Source organism: Oryctolagus cuniculus, chromosome 15 (genome assembly GCF_964237555.1).
Source record: "Oryctolagus cuniculus chromosome 15, mOryCun1.1, whole genome shotgun sequence".
Classification (NCBI taxonomy): domain Eukaryota; kingdom Metazoa; phylum Chordata; class Mammalia; order Lagomorpha; family Leporidae; genus Oryctolagus; species Oryctolagus cuniculus.
The window spans coordinates 52268004-52288157 of record NC_091446.1 but is presented as its reverse complement, the minus strand read 5'-3'; the positions used below and the strand labels follow the sequence as shown (position 1 = coordinate 52288157).

At 51.2% G+C, this 20154-nt stretch overlaps 1 protein-coding gene across 1 annotated transcript in view; it reads left to right on the top strand.

The window, feature by feature from the left end:
- The first annotated feature begins 857 nt into the window (after positions 1–857).
- Positions 858–20154, top strand: part of CCDC6 (coiled-coil domain containing 6) — a 143706-nt gene continuing 124409 nt past the window's right edge. Inside the window, exon 1 of the mRNA XM_002718475.5 lies at positions 858–2217. Within this exon, the coding sequence (XP_002718521.2) occupies positions 1903–2217 (315 nt within the window). The 5' untranslated portion in view covers positions 858–1902. The remainder of the gene's footprint in view (positions 2218–20154) is intronic.

Sequence of the window (20154 nt, the reverse complement as noted above, 5' to 3'; positions counted from 1 at the left end):
CCAGCAAGTGAGTTTTCCAGACACCCTTTCTGACTTAGCCAGCTGCTTGTCTTAGGTAGCAGCCCCTGAAAAGGCAAACTCAGGGTGGACAGACAAGTTTCAGTGGAAATTACACTGGATCCCCCCGTAACAATTTCTTACTTGCTGTTTTGGAAGAGCAGAACCAGGCACTTTGTTTCCCCTTCAATCACCAGCAGCGACTGAGTTCGGAAGTCCTCAGCCTCAAACCAAAGCATACCTAGGAGGACTCTGGGACTTAAAAGCAGTTGACTTTTCAGAGTTGTTTGCTAGGAGCAGCCATCTTGGTAAAAGATGATGTCATTTGGAACACTTGGCAGGTTAGTTTACTCCGAGGTACCAGTTTCCATTAGCTATTGAATAACCGTTTAACCATTAGATTGAATTTAGGTTGAGAGAGAGAGAGAGAGAGAGAGAGAGAGAGGAAATAAAGAAAATCATTAAAGTCATCTCTTTATTCTTACTAACACTTCATAAGTCTTTCCAAAAGTTCAAAGCAGTAAGAAAAATTTTGCACTTAAAAATGTGTTTTTTTTTCCTTTTCTGTTTCCATGTGTTTGTTCTTCCTTTGACTAAGCTTGGATAATAAAATTAGTCTGGTCAGTTTCACTTTCTAATTTTTGTACATAAGTGAAAGCTGTTTTGTGTCAACAGGGTAAAGTGTGTAGAATCATCTCACCTGCTGGACCAATTTTCTGCGAGCCTTTCTTTGGGAGGGGGGAGGAGAAATAAAAATATCTGACTTTTGGATTTTTTTTAATGCCTCAAAGCTAGAACCCTGAATTAGATCACATGAGAGTAATTAGCTTGCTTGATTTCTACCTAAGGTTTGATTTTGTTGTACCTGTGTATTATAATGTTATGTCTGCAGTTACTTTGGAAAATTGGCACTTAAAGAGATGTGTTTCAATCCTTCCACACAATGTTTCTCTTTTATTTTTTGGACTGGACTACTGTTAGTGTCTTAAGCCCATTGTGTGACGTGCTGGAACTGTCTGCAAGATGCAAAGCGAAAAAAAAAAAAAGACTTGCACCTTGCTTAAACAATTGAGCACAGTGTGGTGGGTGAGATTATTAGCGGGCGGTGCGCGTCTCCTGCAAATTCCTTCTTAACAAGGTTAACCTGTAGCTGCTGTTGTTCCACTGCGTTCAGCCTCCTCGCCGAACTTTCTGTGCCCGCAGCTCTATCCAAAGCCGAGCACTTCATTCAGGAAGATCAAACTGCGCGTTTGCGCGAAACAGACAGGGGGAGGCAAGCGCACAGGCAGCCGGCGGAAGATGGGGCCACCGCACGGCCGGGGCTGGATGCCGGAGCCGGGCTGACCTTTCCACGTGTCCCCAGCACCTGCGAGGCGGCCGGCGCATTGGTTTCCATTTTCCCCGGAGCAGGCGCGAGCCCGGAAGAGGTTGGGCGGTCGTGGGCTTAGGTCAGGGGTCTCGGAGGCCCTCCCTCGGAACACGTGCGGCCCGCGAGCCGCCGGTGAAGGGGCCGGCCCGGCCTTCCCGCACCAGCTGGGCCCGCGTATCCCCCGGCCCGCTGGCGGTGGCCCGGCGGCAGCGGCGGCGGGCGGGTCCCTGAGCTCTCGGCACGCTGTGCAAGGGCGGCCTAAGCGAGCGCGACAGGCCCGGCTGGAGCGAGCCCCAGTGCAATACTGCCCGAGCCCGGGCGGGGTCTCTGTTCTCTGGCAGAGGAGGTCCCTTGGCAGCGGGAAGCTCCCTCTCTTTCTCTCGCCGCCGCTCCGAGTCTGCGCCCTGGTGCCAGGCGCCCAGCTCGGCGCTCCCCAGTGCTCGCCCGGCGCCCACTCATTCGCAGCCCAGCCTTCGCCGCCGCCGCCTCCCTGCTCCTCCTCCACCTCCTCCTCCTTTCCCCAGCCCGGCGCGGCCATGGCGGACAGCGCCAGCGAGAGCGACACGGACGGGGCGGGGGGCAACAGCAGCAGCTCGGCCGCCATGCAGTCGTCCTGCTCGTCGACCTCGGGCGGCGGCGGCGGTGGCGGCGGCGGCGGCGGGGGAGGCGGTGGCGGTGGGAAGTCGGGGGGCATTGTCATCTCGCCGTTCCGCCTGGAGGAGCTCACCAACCGCCTGGCCTCGCTGCAGCAGGAGAACAAGGTGCTGAAGATTGAGCTGGAGACCTACAAACTAAAGTGCAAGGCGCTGCAGGAGGAGAACCGCGACTTGCGCAAAGCCAGCGTGACCATCGTGAGTGCCCCCCGGGGGTGCGCCGCAGCGCCGACCTCCGCCCGCCCCCGGACCCGGGCGACCCCCGGCGACCCGCGGCGAGCACATTCCCTGCGGAGACCTGCTGGCCTGGGGGGTGGGGGCGGGGGAGGGAGGTGTCCCTTCGCGGCCACGCGGGTCTGACCCAGCCGGGGGCCCAGGACCCTCGCGGGGTGCGGGGGGCAGAGGGGAGCAGACTCCTGGGGCAGCCACTCAAGGCCGTCTTTCGGCTCTGGGGAGGAGGCCCCTCCGGGGATAGGTCTGGAGGCTGGCGGCATGGCTGGGGGGCGGGTTGGGACTTTTTAAAAAAAAATTTTTTTTTCAGTCCCAGCTTGTCAGAGGGGGTGCGTCCAGAATCTGGGGAGCCCCAGGCTGGGGGCAAGGGAGGAAGCTGGGGCCGGTTTCGGGGGCCTGGCTCGGGGTGCGTGGCTGGGCACTCAGCTGGCATCGGGACGGCGCTTGCCGGATCGCCCGGGGAGGGGGCGGGAGTGTGTGGTCGGGAATCCGGGAAGTGGAGTTTTCGGGCCAGGATCGAGAGAGAAGGGCGGGTGCCGGAGCTAAAGCTCCCACCTCCGTTGGAAGCCCTTTCGTCTGGGGATGGGAGGGTGGGCGGTGCACAGTGGGGAGAGCGCAGCATCTCACATTGGCCGGGCCCCGGGGTTGGGGCAGAAACCCGAGCGAAGGGTAGCAGCTGTGACACCCTTGCTGAGCAAGAGGTGCGTGTCTTTGCTTCGTGGGTGGCGGAGTGGTGAGTAGTATCTGGCCTCTCGGGTCCGGAGAGTGGACCCCAGAGCAGGTCACGCCGTCTGTTTCTAACCAGAGTCCTGGAGGCTCCCCAGGAGAGGGTAAGGTTGGGTCTGTAGATTCCTCTCCGGGTGCAGAGGCCTCTAGAAAGGCGACTATAGCCGTGATGAGGCGAAACGTTAGCTGGGAAAAGTACTCTGTGTGCTCTCGCCTGATGTCCCTGCCAACTCACCACATCGTTCACAATCCCCGGACAGACAATCCCCTTCTGATCAAAAACAGTTTGCCAGCCAGGAGCAGAGAAGAAAAATGTCAAGAGATCCAGGGACTAAATCACCATGGCTGTTGCACAATAGCTGTTTGCATTGAACCTGCAGGTGGAGAAGGAGGGCTGAATTTGGGGATGGATCAGGGAGCACACCTTGGAACTGAAATGGGGCAAGGTTGGGGTTCGAGGGTGTCAGGCAGAAGTCTTAACTGGAGGAGTGTGTGTGTGTGTGTGTGTGTGTGTGTTCGTGTTCCCCTAGGGCTGGCTCCTGCATGAGGAATTGGTTTCTGTACAAAGCAGGTTCCCACCAGAGTTTCGTTGTGATCGGCAGGCTGAATAGCAATTGATTGTAGAGAAAGACACTTTGCATGCTCAGATCCAGTCCTGGGGAATGAAACGGGAGCTCTGTTTGTGGGTCTGCGGACTATCAAGTCCTTGAAGCGCCCTTTTTGGTAGCAAGGGGGGAGAATTTGCAGAGGCAGCCACTTGCAAGCCTCCTAATGTCGCTTTCTTGTCTGCGAGAGGTGTGTCTCGCCAGTGGGGGTTTTGGAGAAGAGGGAGAAGTCGGTGGAGGCCGACTGCTGAGGGTGTGAGTTAGCGAGAGTGTTCCTCTCTTGGAGATAGTGAGCCTTGGACAGTAGTAAGCCTTATCCAGAGCAGAATCTGTAGCCTCATGTATGCAGGGAGCAATACAGGCTGTTTTTGTTTGGGAGGGAGGAATGGGAGGTGGGGAGACTGAAAGGATTGTCTGTCTGACACTTGGGCCATAGAAGAAGTAGGTCTGTAAATGATACACAAAAACATTGGCTTTGCAGGAACACACATGGCATTGCTGGTGTGTAAGATCAGAGGCCTTGAGAAGACTTGGCCTGAGGAGCGTGTAAGGTTGTGGCTTCTTAGCATGGCCTCACCTACAACTGATGTCCAAACGAATGTACTTTATGGAGTGTCCTGTGGCCCTGCCAAGTCAAGCTGTTAAATTGTTCTAGATGACCGTGTACAGTTACCAGAAGCTTCTCTGTTCTTGCACCTCTGCTATTCAGGGAGACAGATAGAAGTGCTCCTGCATTGCCTGGTTTCCTAGTATTTGGTAAGTGCTTCTCAGGCGCTAAATGACAACTGCAGAAAAGAGATCCTGGGGAGGTATGGAGGCTCCAGGTGGTACTGGGTTGGGTTTGACCTCCCTGGCCTGTCATTTGAGAGCAGGAATGCATGGAATTCCATGAAATGGGCCAGTGGCTGGATGATGACTCTTGGTGGAGACTCTTAGTGGACGTCAAAGGTAGATTGTATAATCCCTGACAACTCTGCCTTCAGCATCTTCCTTCCCACCGAGGAAGTCTGTGAGAAGGCCTGTGTCTTCGGCGAAGTGTCGGCCTGGCTAGATTTTTCACTGGCTGAGTTCATTTGAAGAGAAGATGGCACCACCCTCCTATTTCGCCTTGAGTTAGAGTGCTAAAAGTGACTGTGGCTGTCACTGCTTTTCCTTGAGCTCCTTTAGGAAGGTGCATTGCCTTTTAGCCACACCCTGGCTGGAGGAGAAACAGGTGCCCTTTTGGCTTCCTTTTTTTTGGCTGGGGGTGGGGGTGGGGATGGCGAGAGACTTTTCCTTTTTAGTGCAGTTTCACATTTGTGGTAAAATTAAGCAGAGTTGCCCACACGCTCCCCAGCTGCACATGGGCACAGCCTCCCCATCATCAGCATCTTGCAGCAGCGTGGTCCTCTTGTAACAGCTGATGCACCTGCATGGACAAATCCTTACCACCGCAAGTCTGCGGTGTGCATTCGGGTTCACTCTTGGTGTCCTGTCATCAGCAGGTTTGGGCAAGTGAATCGTGACGCCTTTCTGCCTTGTCATATGCAGTGGTGTCACTGCCCCGAAAGTCCTCTGTGCTCTGCCTCTTCATCGTCCTTCCCCCTTAGCCCTTGGCAACCACTAATCTTTATTCTCCGCAGTTTTTGGCGTTCCCAGATTGTCTGTACTTGAAGTTGGAATCACACAGGAAGCAGCCTTTTCAGAACAGAAGATTTTCCATGCTTTTTTTTTTTAACACTTGTTTTAGTGTTCAATAATATTTCATTGTTCGGCTGTATCGTAGTCTATCCACTCGCCCACTGAGGGACATCTTGGTCGCTTCCAAGTTTTGGCAATTATGAATAAAGCTGCTGTAAACATTCATGGGCATGCTTTTGTCTAGACAGAAGAATTCAGCCCATTCAGATAAATACCGAGGAGCGTGATGGCTGAATTGTGTCGTCAGGGTATGTTTTGCTTGGTTCGAAATTGCCCATGTATCTTCCAAAGAGGTTGGACCATTTTGCCTTCCCACCCACAGTGAGTGAGAGGAATTGGTTTTTCTGCACCCTCCCCAGCACTTGATGTTGTCGGTGTTCTGGATTTTGGCCGTTTGAATAGGTGTGCAGTGATCTCTCGGGGTTCTTCTTTAAAGCCAAGACCAAAGAGAAATGGAAGCTTTGAGCCAGTGGTCTCTTCTGGAATGGTGTGCGCTTGTGGTTGAGTTGGCTCATTTCAGGAAGGACTGGGTCCGTGGATCTGCGCTCAGCATCCACTGTGCGGAAGAGTGGACTGGAGGAAGCCTCGCGTCCTTGCCTACAAGTGCCTGACGAGTGAAGGAGTTAGAGTTTGCCCTCAGCACTTTTCCTTTGGGGCTTAGAGAAGAATAGAATATTTTGAGTGATTGTCCCACTTCACCCATTAACTCAGCAGTGGCACGAGTCTGCTCGTTCCATATCATACTTTCTTTAGGTGGGGGGAGGGGATAAACAAATGCTTAGTCACTCTTTTGAGTAGTTTTTCTGTCAGGCCAGGTCTGTCTGGCAGGGCCTGTGAGTGAGATGGTGACTGTGGGCTATGTGACGTGCGGCACTGCGGGCTGCCGAGGGGTGCTGGCCTCTGCAGAGGCCAACGTGCCATCGTTGGCAGCAGTTGGACGGCTTCAGCGTTCTCAGCGGGTTGCCGGTATTCGCAGCTGGTTTCCTATGGCATGCACCTAGATGGGGTCAGACCTTCAGTGTGCTTTTTGGTTTGGAAATTAAGCCCTATAATAAGTCACTAATACTTCAGTGTCTTTTTGTGTCTATAAAAATTACTCTTTTATTTTACAAACATGTTTTGGAATTCCAGGAGAAAAACATGTTGGCCTGGCATGATTAGAAAACTTTGGTATTTTAAACATCAACAATGTAATGGTTACATTAACCAATAAAAGTCCTTTAGTTACTGCTGTGTGTTTTAGGTTATTTACTCTGGAAGCCTATACAGTACTTTACAATTTTAAGACTTCATTTTGGCCAACTCTGAAGCTATCAGACCTATACTGCCTTTAGAAAGAGGCCTGATGCCTTGGGCTTTTGTATTTTTCCTGTTTGGGAGGAAAAATACTTCTTAGATTATTATTGAAGCACCCAGCGTTAGATACAACTTTCAGGCAAGTATGATCCCACAGTTAGGACTAGCGGTGCACAAGTCTTCTTAGGAAGCTATTCTCATATAACATTTCAATTTTTTAACATGTGTAGGTACCTTCTGTGTGTTTCATATCTGTACTTAATAATAATAAAAAAAAAAAACCCTAGAGGAGGCATGACAGCCTTCTACGTGAGTCTTGCTTATTTGCTGGAAGTGGAGAATAAAGAATCTGTAGTATCTGGTTTGTGGTGCCTCTCATTCCTTAAGACCAGAGACTGGTGGTTCCAAGCAAAAATCTGGAGTCCTCCTGGCTTGCTTAAAAACTTGGCGTGGCTCCCGATTGCCCCTGGGTCCAGCTGAGCTCTCCCTTGGGTTACCAGGCTCTGCTGGATCGGCACCTGCTTGCTTCGCAGTCAGTCTTCTCATGTACTTTTACCTGGTGTGAGTTCTCCTTTCCTTCACTGTAAGTCCTGGCCTCCCCAGGTGGTCTTCCCCACCTCTCCCACAGGCAGGAGCCCCTCTGCCACACACTGGGGTATGGGTATAGGGGATTCCATAGAGCTCATCTGTCACTCGCCCTCCACCACCCAGATCTTGAACAGTAGATGTGTAAATTCCTTCGGGGGCAGAATTTCCCTGGTTCATCGCATTCCTCTGTGCCTGGCATGCGGGAGACTCAGAGGTTTGTTGAGTTGGCTCCAGAGGCGTTGGGTATGTATGAGTTTTTTTCTGCTACTGTCTCCTAAACCTTGTGTCCACAGCCGCAAAGAGCATCTTGGTGGTGGGCAGTTCAACAGGCCGCATGGCTGCGTGGATAACCTGCCTTGTGCACTTGAGGGACCTCTGCATTCAGCCCCTGCCCTAAGCCTTTGCCTTCTGGTGGTGGGTGAGTTGAAGGCTACCTTGTAGCTATACCTAGATGTTCCTGATACATTTCACCTGACAGGGGACAAAGTGTCTTCAGGTTTACTTTTTTTTTTTCCTTTGGAAAGATTTGTTTATTTGAAAGGCAGAGTTAGAGAAGGAGAGACAGATATTTCATTCACTTGTTCCCTCCCCAAATGGCTGCAGCAGCCAGACCTGGGCTGATTTGAAGCCAGGAGTTTCTTCTGAACCTCCCATGTGGGTGCAGGGACCCAAGCACTTGGGCCATCTTTTGCTGCTTTCCCAGTGCATTAGCAGGGAGCTGGATTGGAAGTAGAGCCGTCTGGACTTGAACTGGCACCCAATGCTGGTGCCAGCTAGCGGAGACTTTACCTGCTATGCCACGCACAGGCCCCAGGTTCACTTTTTCAAAGGTTTCTGAGCAAGGCTTTCTGAGGAAAAAGCTCTGTTGGAAGTGCTGAGATGTGCTGCTTTGGTTCTGGTGAGTGACAGTGTTCCAGGCATTGACCCTGACTTTAATGCTGAAGTGTCTCGCAGCTCCCTCAGGAAAATCATAATGGGCCATTCCAGGGGGTGCATGGGTGGTCTGCAGCTCTGAGGGCAGATCTGCCACCAGGGTGGGGAAGCTTGCTGGATGCCCGTGTGTGGCGTGCAGAGTGGAGGTGGGCTGTTGATACAGTGTCGCATTGTGTACTTGCCTTCTGTGGGTTGTTCCCCCTCTTCAATGGTGCCTTGCAGAGATAATTGCATTTATACCTAGAAATGCTAATCCTGGCTTTTATACCGCATCCAGGCTGAGCGGGAGTAACAGTAATCTTTCATGTCCCCGCAGTGTCCTTTATTTCTCAGTGGGTAGGTGTTTTTTGGTTGTTGTTTGTTTCGCATTGTTGCTTTTAGATGTATTGAATTATTGTCGGAGCTGGCAAAGGCAGTGCGCACAGCCTCAGTGTGTTCCAGCCTGCTGGTTGTTGCAGGGTTGAACTGGGAGGGGAGATCGGCTCACTTTGTGGACTCTGCCCAGTTCCCCCAGGATTGTCAGGTTTTCTTATCTTCCCTGGCTGTCATACCCACAGCTGTGATTCTGATCCCATCACTTTGTGCACATTCTCTTTTAGGGATAAGAATGCTTAAAAAAACAACTGATTGAGGGTTATTTATACTGAACCTTGCCTTTTCTTTAATCCCCAGATCGCTCATAGGACATACGATTTAGTGGTTAAAATTGGTTACAATACTCATTTGTTTAATGCTGGGAATTTTTTTTTTTTTTCTTAGTGCCCCTCTTTGCTTCCTCAGTAAGGCACAAAATAGCAAGTAATAAATACAGCCTTAAATAGGCAGGATTCAGCCTTCCAAGTGCTTATGCACGGCCTACTGTGTACCAGATACTCAGAAATATCCGAAAGGAATGTGAGAGCTCCTCCAGCAGCCTAGTGTTGCACTTGACTTTCATTCAGCTTGGCCTTGGCTGCGGCTGGAGGAAAAACAGTGCAGCCCAGAGGGTTGCTGGCGGGGAGGAGACGTCGGACTGCTGGGAGCGACCCATGGAGGGTGACTTTACCTTGCTACTCCAAGTGCACACCTGGAAGGGAAACAATGTGTTGTGTTCATTTGTGATTTAATTAGCTTGGAGTTATTTTATAAGGCAGTGAGCAAGAGAGGTGTTGCTCAGTGTCTCTGCTGAGGTGGCCCAGGCTGGCTTTTTAATTTTAATTTCTGCTGTTCCCGTGGTGATGATTGGAAAGATAGGCTATTGATGTTTTAATTTCATAATTTACAACTCTTGGGAGATTGATGTGGTTTACATGGTGTTTCTGGGCTTCCTGTTCCACTCTGAGGCCCATCTGCACCCATGGTTCTGATCCAGTGGTGATCAGTGAGCACCAAGACCTCTTTCGTAAAGTTAATAAGAGACATCTTTTTTTAATAGAAAATTTCGAATTCAGTTTTTTTTTTTTTTTTTTTTTTTTTTTTTTAATAAAAGCGCTGGGCTGATCATTCACATCTCTCGTCCGGATCAGTCCAGCCTCTGCAGGTGTCGAGTGTGTGTCTGGAGAATGGTCTGGCTGATACCCACCCGGGCATCTCGGCAGTGGGCATCAAACGAGGCCACTTGGTATGGGGGAGCAGAGCTGGGGCGTTGAGCCAAACCATAGGTTACAGTTGAAAGAGGATCTGTGGAGAGTGAGCGAATGGAAATGGCATGGATTATAGGTGGGCTGGGAAAGTTCTTAGAAATCTAGTTCCCTACCTTAAACACTTCGTGTGTCACTTTCATAAGCTAACAGTTTGAGTCTTTTGTGCCATCTGCCTTGTGAGATTGAATTAGAGGGGCTAAAATGGACCAGTTTGAGAGGAAAATAATGACAGTTGACATTTAATGCAAAACTTCTTGACATGTGAAATTTTCATGGAAGTGGGGTTCTTTTTTTTCCCCCAGCTAGCCTAATATTCTAACTCAAATGATAACTTTTATTCTACTGAGATTTTTGTTGTGGGGGGGGTAGGGTTTCCTTCATGAGACAAGCCTTAATTTATCTAAACAAAGGCATTTGCTAAGTCAAAACATTGTGTCTGCTTCATTTAGTAGCTCCAGATTATAGAGACGCTGAACTCCGTGGGAAGAAAAAAAAATCGACTAGATGATTCTAGCGTCTTCGTTAACCAGAGCCACATTTTAAGTCTGTGTTCAGTAAAAAACCATGTGGGCTTCTTCGGGCCCAGGTCACTATGTGGTAAGGGGTCATGTCTGAAGTCCTTCACATCATTTTGCGTGTACTCTATTCCTGAAGAATACTTTAGATAACCAGACAAGAGGCCCAGCAGCTTTTCCCTTCTGCAGCTCTTTATTGCAATAAAGACACATAACATCTAATTACCATGTTAGCCATTTTTAAGTGTACACTTCAGTGGCATAAAGTACATCAGCAGTGTCTTGCAGCCATCGCCAATAGCCATTTCCAGGAGCTTGTCACCATCCCTGGCACATGCCGTGTAGTTGGTCAGCAGTAACTCCCCATCTCCCCCTCCCCGAGGAACCTCTGTTGCCAGTGACTGAAACATTTTCAGGGCTGGTGTAGTGGGTTAAGCTGCCGCCTGTGATGCCAGCATCCCATATGGGCGCTGGTTTGAGTCCCCGCTGCTCCACTTCCAATCCAACTCCCTGCTAAAGTACTAGGAAAAGCAGCAGAAGATGGCCCAAGTGTTTGGACCCCAGCCACCCATGTGGGAGGCCTGGATGAATCTCTTAGCTTTGGTCTGGCCCAGCCCTGGCCTTTGCAGCCATTTGGGGAGTGAATCAGGCTATTGGAGGAACTCTGCCTCGCTCCCTCTCTCCATCTCTCTCACTCTGTAACTGCCTTTCAAATAAATAAATGAAACTTTCTTTGAAGATTTATTTTTTGTAAAGGAAAAACTTAATGCAAAGACAGCCAACTGCTTTTTAGTGTCCTGGTGTTAAATTTATAGGTTGGAACCTAAAACATTTTTATGTAATTGCTATTGATGCCTTGCTCCAACTTGAGTTTTTATTGTTTGATGACCATCCGCATTGTTACTTTCTGTCACTTAACAAACATGCATGGAGCCCTAGCCCTGTAGCCTGATCTACGTTAGGTGCCTGTTGTCCTAATTTGTGTTTAAAATGTGCTGGGAGAAGGAATCCCCCCACAGTGAGGTCTTGTCCTCCAGGAGAGAGAGGACTTTGCCCAAATACTTCATAGATGATGGCTTCTTTTTAATTTCATTTTTAAAAATTTCTTTGAAAGAGACAAAGATCTCCTACCTAAATGCCTACAGTGGCTGGGCCTGCGCCAGTCCAAAGCCAGGAGCCTGGAATTCCTTTTGGATCTCTCATGTGGGTTGCAGGGACCCAAGTACTTGAACCATCACCTGCTGCCTCCCAGGGTACACATTGTCAGGAAGCTGGAATGAGAAACCGAGCCAGAACTTGAACCCAGGAACTCCGTCATGCACTACAGATATCTCAAGAGGTGTCTTTAACTACTGGCTGTCTTTAACTGGTGTCTTTATGCTGGACTGAATGTTTGTGTGCTCCTTGAAATGTACTGTGGGCATTCAGTTTCCTCGACAGTGTTTTGAATAAGCTACGATTAAGAAAGTTTGAAGGAAAACAAGCTTGAGTTCTTATTCATCAGCACCGTCTTACTTCCAAATCTTTTTTTTTCCCCATGATTTTAATTTTCTTTCTCTCTGCCTTTCAAATGAAGATAGAGGGAGATTTTCCATCCACGGGTTCACTCCTCAAATGGCACAGGAGCCAGGAACTCCATCTAGGTCATCCATGTGGGTGTCGGGGACTCGAAGGCTTGAGCCATCCCTGCTGCCCCCCAGGGTGTATATTAATGGGGGGCTAAAATTGGAGAGCGAGCCGACATTGGAACCCACATGCTCTGAGATGCAGGTGACTTGCCCCCAGCAGCCACTGGTCTTTTTGTGTTGCTGGGATAAACAGTATTTACCAGTGCTACTGTGGGTTAGGCACTGCTTGTAGAGGTCTGCGTCCATCCTCTCATCCCATCCCTGCCACCACAATTCTATGTGACCGCTACTACTGGGCTTGCTGTAAACTTAGATGTTTAGGTTCAGAGAGGGCACATAACTCACACGAGGCCCTGTGGCTTTCTGGTGGGCTGGGGTTTGAACCTACACAGCCTGTGGAAAGGTAGGAGATAAATTAATTTAGGTAGAGTTTTGTCGTTACCTCGCCCAAGGCGCTCTCCTCTGAGTGGTCTCCTGGCGACTGTTCCTCAGAGTCTCAGGATGCTGGGCCTAAGGGAGCGTTGCCAGGGTAGCAGACACCCAGTCGGGAAGGCAGCAGCAATGGAGAGGGTGCCTAGGAGCTGCTTTATGCTCCCCTTTCTGGCTCTGCTGCCCCCCGTAGTGAGCTCCATCTACTCATACACCCTATCTAGCATAGCCACGTGCATGGCCGCCTCTGTCCATGGCATAGCCATCCGGGTGTCACCATCCCAGTCTGGATTGAGTTTCTTCTTTTGAACTTAGGTTACAGCCTCTACTTAAAAACAGTCTGATGGGCACAGAGAAAGTGGGTTTTTGTCAGTAAACAAAGTGAGCATCTGCTGTGGGCCAGGGATCGCTCCCATGCATAGCAATGAGAGTGAGCTTCGCCTGGGGCCAGGGAATGGAGAGTCCCTGACTCAATCCTGGAGCGGGTGCGGTGGCCAGAGAGTGACAGCTCTGGAAGGAAGTGAGGTTTTGGTTGCTGCGGTTGTCATTGGCTTTGTTTTTTTTTTTTTTTTTTTTTTTTTTTTTGCCAAAACTGAAGCATAAATACACGTGAGCCCAGCAGAACATGGAGAAGGCACTGCTGCCACTCCCAGCCAGAACCTGAATGTGCAGCGGGTAATGGGGCTGGGCAGCAGAGGCAGTTCTGCTCTTGGGCTCCACCCAGGCACTGCACCACCAAGGGCGGGGTGGGGGATGGGCAGGGAGCAGTAGCAGCATCTCTGCCTTTCCCACGCAGAGGGGACTGAGAAAATGCATCGTGTGCATCTGGCTGCATTGCTGTGTTAGCCTGGTACCTGTGTCTGATAGTACTAAGCAGTGTCGGTGCGGTGGCTGAGGACAGTCGGCCTTTCTTATCTCTGGGCAGTATCCTGCAGGGATGCTCCTGAAATTGTTTTCAGTGCTAGTGTCTGGCCCCCAGGCGGCCCCACCCCTTCTCTCAGTGTTGGTCTGTGGCCATGGGGCTAACGTAGAAGGAATGTGGCAGGGCAGAGGACACTCAGGCCCTGCAGGGCTTGGGTTCTGGGCGGCTGAGGTTCTAGCTACCTTACCAGTCCGGTTGCATTGCCGTCAGAGCCCATGGGCCACTGTTGACTTGCTGTGGGCCTCTGATGACTTGCCCGTGGGCTTGATACACATCTTGCTTCCATCCAGCTGTTGTTGGGAGGATCAACCAAGACAGCACAGAGGAACGTGTTTGCTCCCGTAGACGTGGGTGCTAACGACGATGGGTCCCCACCCCATCCTCACACAGTTTCCATGGTCTTCCAAAACACATTTCAGTATCGGTTCTGTTCTAGGAAACCCTGTAAGGTGATGGTTGAAAAAAATAACCTTGCCAAGGCTGGGGGAGGATCGTTGAGGCGGCTCCAAGTATCCTTGTTGACCTCAGGCTGCGGAGCCCCGCAGCCCAGCTTCTTAGGACCTGCGTGTCTCCCGCCCTCTGGGGTGCTGAGGAGCTTGGCGGAGTTCCCGGGCTTTGGTGCAACAGCAGTAGGACTGCAGAAGGCAGGCAAGCCGCCTGTAGGGTTGGTGATTTTCCCCCGTAGGTCTGTTGTGGAGTTCTTTCCCCTATTTCTTGAAAAAGGAGCCAGTGTGTGCCTTGTCCCAATTCCCTGCCTGTGGCCCTGTGGGCAGGGAGATAGGATTTTGAAAGCTGGCTTCTCTGATGTGTGACTTTGGACCTAGTTCATGGGGTACGGATTCCGGAAGGTGGACTTTGATGGCTCACGCCCTCCTCCCTCCACTTCAGCTTAGCTGCTGATTTAAAGAACAGAAACAGCATGTGAATATCTGTGACACTGATGAGCCCAGCGTGGAAGGACGCAGCCCTGGGTTACGAACTGCGGCAGGTCGTTGGGAGGCAGTGTTTTTCTCTGACTATGGAGGACTCCTGGTAGCCTGGAGATTCTTCTGCAGATTGAGGGATATGCTTTTCACCAGGATGCTGTGTGATTTTTATTGGCTTGATGGGAAGGCCTTGGGAAGGGGGTGAATTGCTAATGAGAAAGAGTTGTTTCATTCTGGGTCTCGCCTTGCATTGTGAATGAGCAAGTCACCTAAGTGGGCCTGAGCTGGGGAATACCCTTTTCTGTTGCACTCTTGCCTGTCCATCAGGGACTTGAAGCCTTTGCTTTCTCTCTGCCTCCGTCCCTAGTTGCTTGTCTGAGCACCTGCCTGCCCGTTGAGCTCTTTTTCAGGTGAGGAAGATTAGCGCTAATGACAGTAATCCCTTACTTGGTGGCTTCTTCCTTGGCTCAGAGCCTGGCAGCTCTAGGTCGTTTGCACCTAGTGGGTGATGTGGAGAGGGAACTGGATTTCTCTTGTTTGCCCACAGATGAAAACCAGGAGGTTTTTATTGGTTTCCCAAAGTACAGTGTGCGTTTTCTGTGGTTTTCAATGTCCTGCTCTTGTTTTTATGCTTTTCGTCTCTCGAGTGGCAGAGTAGTGTTCACTGTTGGACCACTTCTGAGTTTTCCCTTCTTTCAGTTTCATTCGTTAACTCTTTTCTAATTTTCCACCCCAGAAGTCCTTGGGAGAACTTGGTGTATGGAGAGAGTTGGAAACCAAGTAGGATTAGTAAGGTTAGTAAAGAAGACCACAGGACGCATAGCCGTATTTCAATTCTATATGACCAGTGCGGGGTGGGGGTGGGGGGGACAGGGAGAAGTTATATGTGTATTCCAGCTGTTGCATGGAACATACCTGTTCTGAAACACATGGCTGCTCATTGGGTGGAAAGTCAAGTTTACCTGGGCAACCAGTAGTTTACCTGACAGCCCCCAAACCAGGAAGACTTGGGTTAGGACTCACAGTTGTGCTCCTTCCTACTTGTAAAATCCTGGAGCAACTTGGCTGACCCCTCAGCCACCTTCCCTCCTCCTCTGAAAAGGGATCAGGGTGTGTTAACCGTGCGCATCTGGGGTGAGTGATGCGCTGTGCGGAAGTCCTCAAGACACGTTCAGCACAGGACTTTGCCCTCTCAGTCAGGGGTGATGGGTTTCTTTCTTTCTTTCTTTCTCTCTCTCTCTCTCTCTCTCTTTCTCTCTTTCTCTCTTTCTCTCTTTCTCTCTTTCTCTCTTTCAGATTTATTTATTTATTTGAAAATCAAAGTTACACAGAGAATGAAGGAAAGTCAAATAGAGAGGTCTTCCATCCGCTGGTTCACTCCCCAGATGGCCGCAACAGCCAGAGCTGTGCTGATCTGAAGCCAGGAGCTGCTTCTGGGTCTCCCATGCAGGTGCAGGGGCCCAAGAACTTGAACCATCTCTACTGCTTTCCCAGGCTATAGCAGAGAGCAGCCGGGACTCAAACTGGCACCCATATGGGGAACTGGCACTGGAGGTGGTGGCTTTACCTGCTGTACACCACAGCGCTGGCTCTGATGGGTTTATTTTCTGCTCTTTTCTCCCCAAGGCTGGGCTGCTATTTCAGAAGACATCCTGTCCTTAACGGGGCTCCTTCCAGCTCTGGAAGCAATGTGATTGTGTCTCAGGTGTCTCCTCCTCCTTGGCCAGCTGTGACCAACCCCCTTGTTTCATTTGTCCTGTCCTGAGCCTGGATGGCACCAGGAGAACCAGATCTCAGTCTGTCACTGTTGTGGCACCAGGTATCTGTCATGTGTCCATCTGGGGCCTCATTTTTCTCTTGCGTCGACCAGGAAGACTTGATTGGAATCCAGAGCTAATGCCTGATGGCCAGCATTTGGTCAGGCTTTTGAGAGGAAGGGTGTCCTGGGCATCGCCTCTCTCAGCTGCTCCCCCCTACTTACTTCCTGCTCAGATGGCAGCTGGCTTGGAACCTCCTAGTCTAAGTTGCACGTAGTGACGAGTGAAGCCAGTGCATCCCAACCTGATGTCTCCCTTGAAGCCAAATTGTGGGGCACACCTGCCGCACAGGTGCAGAGAAGCTGACTAGACAGGGTCTGCTGGAGGGTGGTGGGGCCGGGATTTGACAGTCTCTTCCCCACTGTGCTGCTTCTCTGATGGGTTTGTGAGCCTCCTTGTAGGAGTTTGGGCTACAGCAGTTACTTGGCTTTTTATTCATAATCCAAGTCTGTGCCTGATGTCTGGGCAGTTGCTCTGATTCTTGGGTGCTGAGTGCTCATCATCGACTTCCGTTCAGAAGAACACTTCTTCTCTCCCTTAGATGTGTTGTCCTCCTTGGGGCCTTCCTCTGGCTTTTATAAGTCATTGGCCACTCTTGATTTAACTCACTTTTTGGACACCTACCAGGTGTCAGCTCTAAGCTGGAAATGTCCTTTCCAGGGCAAGGCAGGGTGCGAGTAATAACCGAGAGTGCTGCTGTGGCCGTCCACGGCGCACGAAGACCCTGTGCCCGCTGTGAAAGAGACGGGCAGGAAAGCAGTCGCCGCTCGCGGGGTAAAGAAGGGTGCTCGGTTTGTCATTCAGGGTGCACACAGAAGCCACATGGAGTAAGGGGGGGCTGTAAACTGAGAAGCTGATTGGAGGAGAGAGGTGGGTTAGGGTGGGCAGTGAGACAGCAGCAGGATGCTGCCATCACAGCCCGTGTGCAGGACCGGGTGAGGAGCTGGTGTGAGCAGAACCTGAGCTGGGGTCGCCCAGAGGCAGCAGGGCCCAGAGTGGGCCTTGAAACCACGGTGCTGCCCCAGATGGAGTAAGGTTCTAGAGAGGCCTCTCCTGGCCGAATCCAGCAGGAAGTTGGTGGAGTTCCAGCAGGGGCAGGTGCAGCCTGCAGAGGTCACCCTTATGTCGCGTAGCAGGCTGAAGGCGGCGAGGTTTCCCGGGCCGGAGGGCAGCACTGGCTCAGGAAGATGTGCAAGTGGAGGAGCTGTGTACAGCCTGGGCAGCTCTCGAGCACCTCCCAGGGGACAAGATGCCCGAGGACTCAGGCTTCTTGTTTGCTGATGAGAACTGGGCTGAAAGGCCTCCCAGGGAAAGCCCCGGTGCAGACAGGGGCCTGGCCGCGTAGAGCAGCAGGCTCTATCTGGAGCGTGCCTTGCAGCTCCAGGCGATGGGACTGAGCCTGAGGTTTGCCCCTCTCTCCTGCCTTCGAAGCCCCTCTCACACAAGGCTCTCCGTGTGGTGGGTGTGCCTATCCCTCCAGGAGCGCCAGGCCGGAAGTGCCACACTGAGTATCTGCCAGGCCAGGGCACCTGGCACGTGCTGTGTAACCGGTGGTGTGCAGCGGCAGGTACCCCAGCAGCTCTGCAGAGGAGTGCACAACCCACATCAGCAGCGCTTAGGATGAGTGGGGCTGGCCTCGTGCACAGGGGGTTAAGCCGCTGAGATGCAGGCATCCCATATGAGCAGTGCCGTTAGACTTCCCACTGCTGCTCCACTTCCAGTCTGGCTCCCTGCAGATGCACCTGGGAGAGCAGCAGAAAATGGGCCATGCGCTTGGGCCCCTGCACCCACGTGGATGGAGTTCCAGGCTCCTGGCTTCGGCCTGGCCCAACCCTGGCTGTTAGGGACATCTGGGGAGTGAACCAGCAGATGGAAGATCTTTCTCTGTCATCTCTCTCTCTCTCACTTGCACATTTAATTAATTAATAAACCAAAAAAAAAAAAAAAACCCTTATGCTGGGCAAATGGTGCTGGATTCTCCACCGCCCCGGGCCCCAGCTCTGATGAGTCTGCTGCCCATATCAGTGACCTGGGGACCGTGTCTCCGAGCCCCGGAGTCAGGCACGCTGTCAGCCCGGCTGTCACAACACGCTTCTCACATTCCCTTGCTGTGAAGTCTGCCTTTGTCCTAATAGTAGATTTTGTTGAAACTGTGTTTGTGCTAGAAATTTCCAAGCACTCGCAAAAGTGGAGCGAGATTGCCAGCTGCAGGCTTCTAGGAACCCATGGTCCGTGTTGACAGTGCTTATCCATAGAGTGCAGCTTGCGTCGCCATCCAGGCCTTGCAGCAGTGTCGCCCCTGGTAGGTTTGTGTTTGAAAGGCAGCAGTGCTGGCTTTTCTGGGCCAGAGGCATCCCTGCTTCTGCTTCCCCCCTCTGCTCTGAGGCTGCTGGCCCAGCCCTAACCCACCTTGTAAGGTACGCAGGCAGGTGCACTGCACTGTCAGTTTCAGGTGCCAGTCCCCGTGTGAGCCGGAAACCTGCCCTGTAAGGTGATCTGAAGGGGGGCATCCTATGCTGCTTCCCTGGAAGCTTCCTACTGGGGATGCCCTGGGAGGATGCGCTGGCATCTCTGGCTTCCAGAAAGTCTGCTGTGGTGTTCTGTGTGAAGCCTCGCAGGGCCGAGAGCACCAGGGAGGAAGCTGTGGGCAGGGTGTGCAGACCTGTGTCTACAGGGCAGGTGGAGAAAGGAGCCCTCTGCATCCCCAGCTTGTGCAGCATCTATGCGGTCCTTTCAACTGCACTTTCTCGGTTGAGTCTCCCAGCACATCTGGAGGTGGGGTAGGTAGCAGGAGCCTCACCTAAGAAAAACCAAGGCTCTGGGCAGCATGGGAAACAATCCTGAGTTGCTGGCCAGGGAGTGGGGCGGTAAATGGGACAGGTGGGACTCAAGGCAGATGGCCTGACTCCCAGGCCAGGGTTCTTTCTCCTCTCTCGGTTCCTTGGCCAAGGAGGAAAAGGATCAAGCAGTTGAGCACTTAGAGATTTGGGTTCCAAAATACCTAAGCAAGTCCACAGTCGCTTTTGACCCAGGACTGCCGGTCTGTTCATTTGTGAGTACTTACAGGCTTCATAGAATGCTCACCTTGAAACCTGCTCTTTTAGCTTGACTTGATCTTTGGAATCGGATCAGCAGTAAATGTCACCCTTGCCTTCAACACAGAAGGTGGTGGATGTTGTACTTTAATATATTGAAGTGTATTATACTTTGTTCTGTTCCCCGCCCACAAACACACACAGGCTGCCTTTAGTTAGGCTTTGCAGATTTTGCAGATTTTTTCCACCCCGAGACAGGATGTCTTCCTTATTTTTCCCAGTTGTATAATCATCTATTGGGTGGACGTCTTTGGTCCCACAGCGTGGTGGTCGCCTGGAACATGGGTGGTTTTGTGCATTTCCTAGCAGTCCTTTTGAGAGCCTTAATCCTCGCGTCACTTCTGTGAAGCAGCCATTGTTATTATCCTCACTTTACAGATGAGGAAACTGAGGTTCTGGCAGGGTTGAGTGATTCGCCAGACGTCACACCCAGGCAAGTGGAGTACAGAGGAATTCCTTCCATTGTGACACTGCCTCTCTGGGTCAGTTCCCAGAAGGGCCACTGTTAGGTCACAGGCCCTACAGGTATGTTCTTTGATTGATGCTGCCACAGTGTCCTTGGCAGGTCTTTGGTGCACTTGCACTTATGTTGTTAGCAGGATGTGTGAGGGAGTGCGTGTGGCCCCATTCCATGCTCCAGTGGGTTTTAGCCAATGCGGGCTGTGCCGTTCCGGCCAGCGGAAGATGGCATCCTGGTATGGTCTTTGGTTTGTTCCTTGGGGTGGGTAAGCGTCTCTTCCTATGTTCCCATGTTGGAAAGGGTTGTTCATGTTTTTCTGCCTGCTTCCTATCTTTCCTCATTTGCCTTTTTGGGACCTTGGTTTTTCCCTTACCCGCTGTTCTCGGCACCCTTTATATATTGCACTGACTTGCTCCTTTTTCCAGTTTTGAGTTTCAGAAAAATTTCCCACTTGTCATTTATCTTTCACCTTGGCATTTTTTTTTTTTTTGTTGCCACAACGAAGTTTCTTTTATGGTTTCTTAATGCCATTTGTAATCTACAGGAAGTGTTGCTAAGATGTTATGGTAAAATGTTTTGGTGCATTAGTTTTTGGAGAAAAAAAAAGTAGGACAGACTGTTGTGTTTTTGTTTAAATGATGCTGAGTGCATTTAAGGGATTT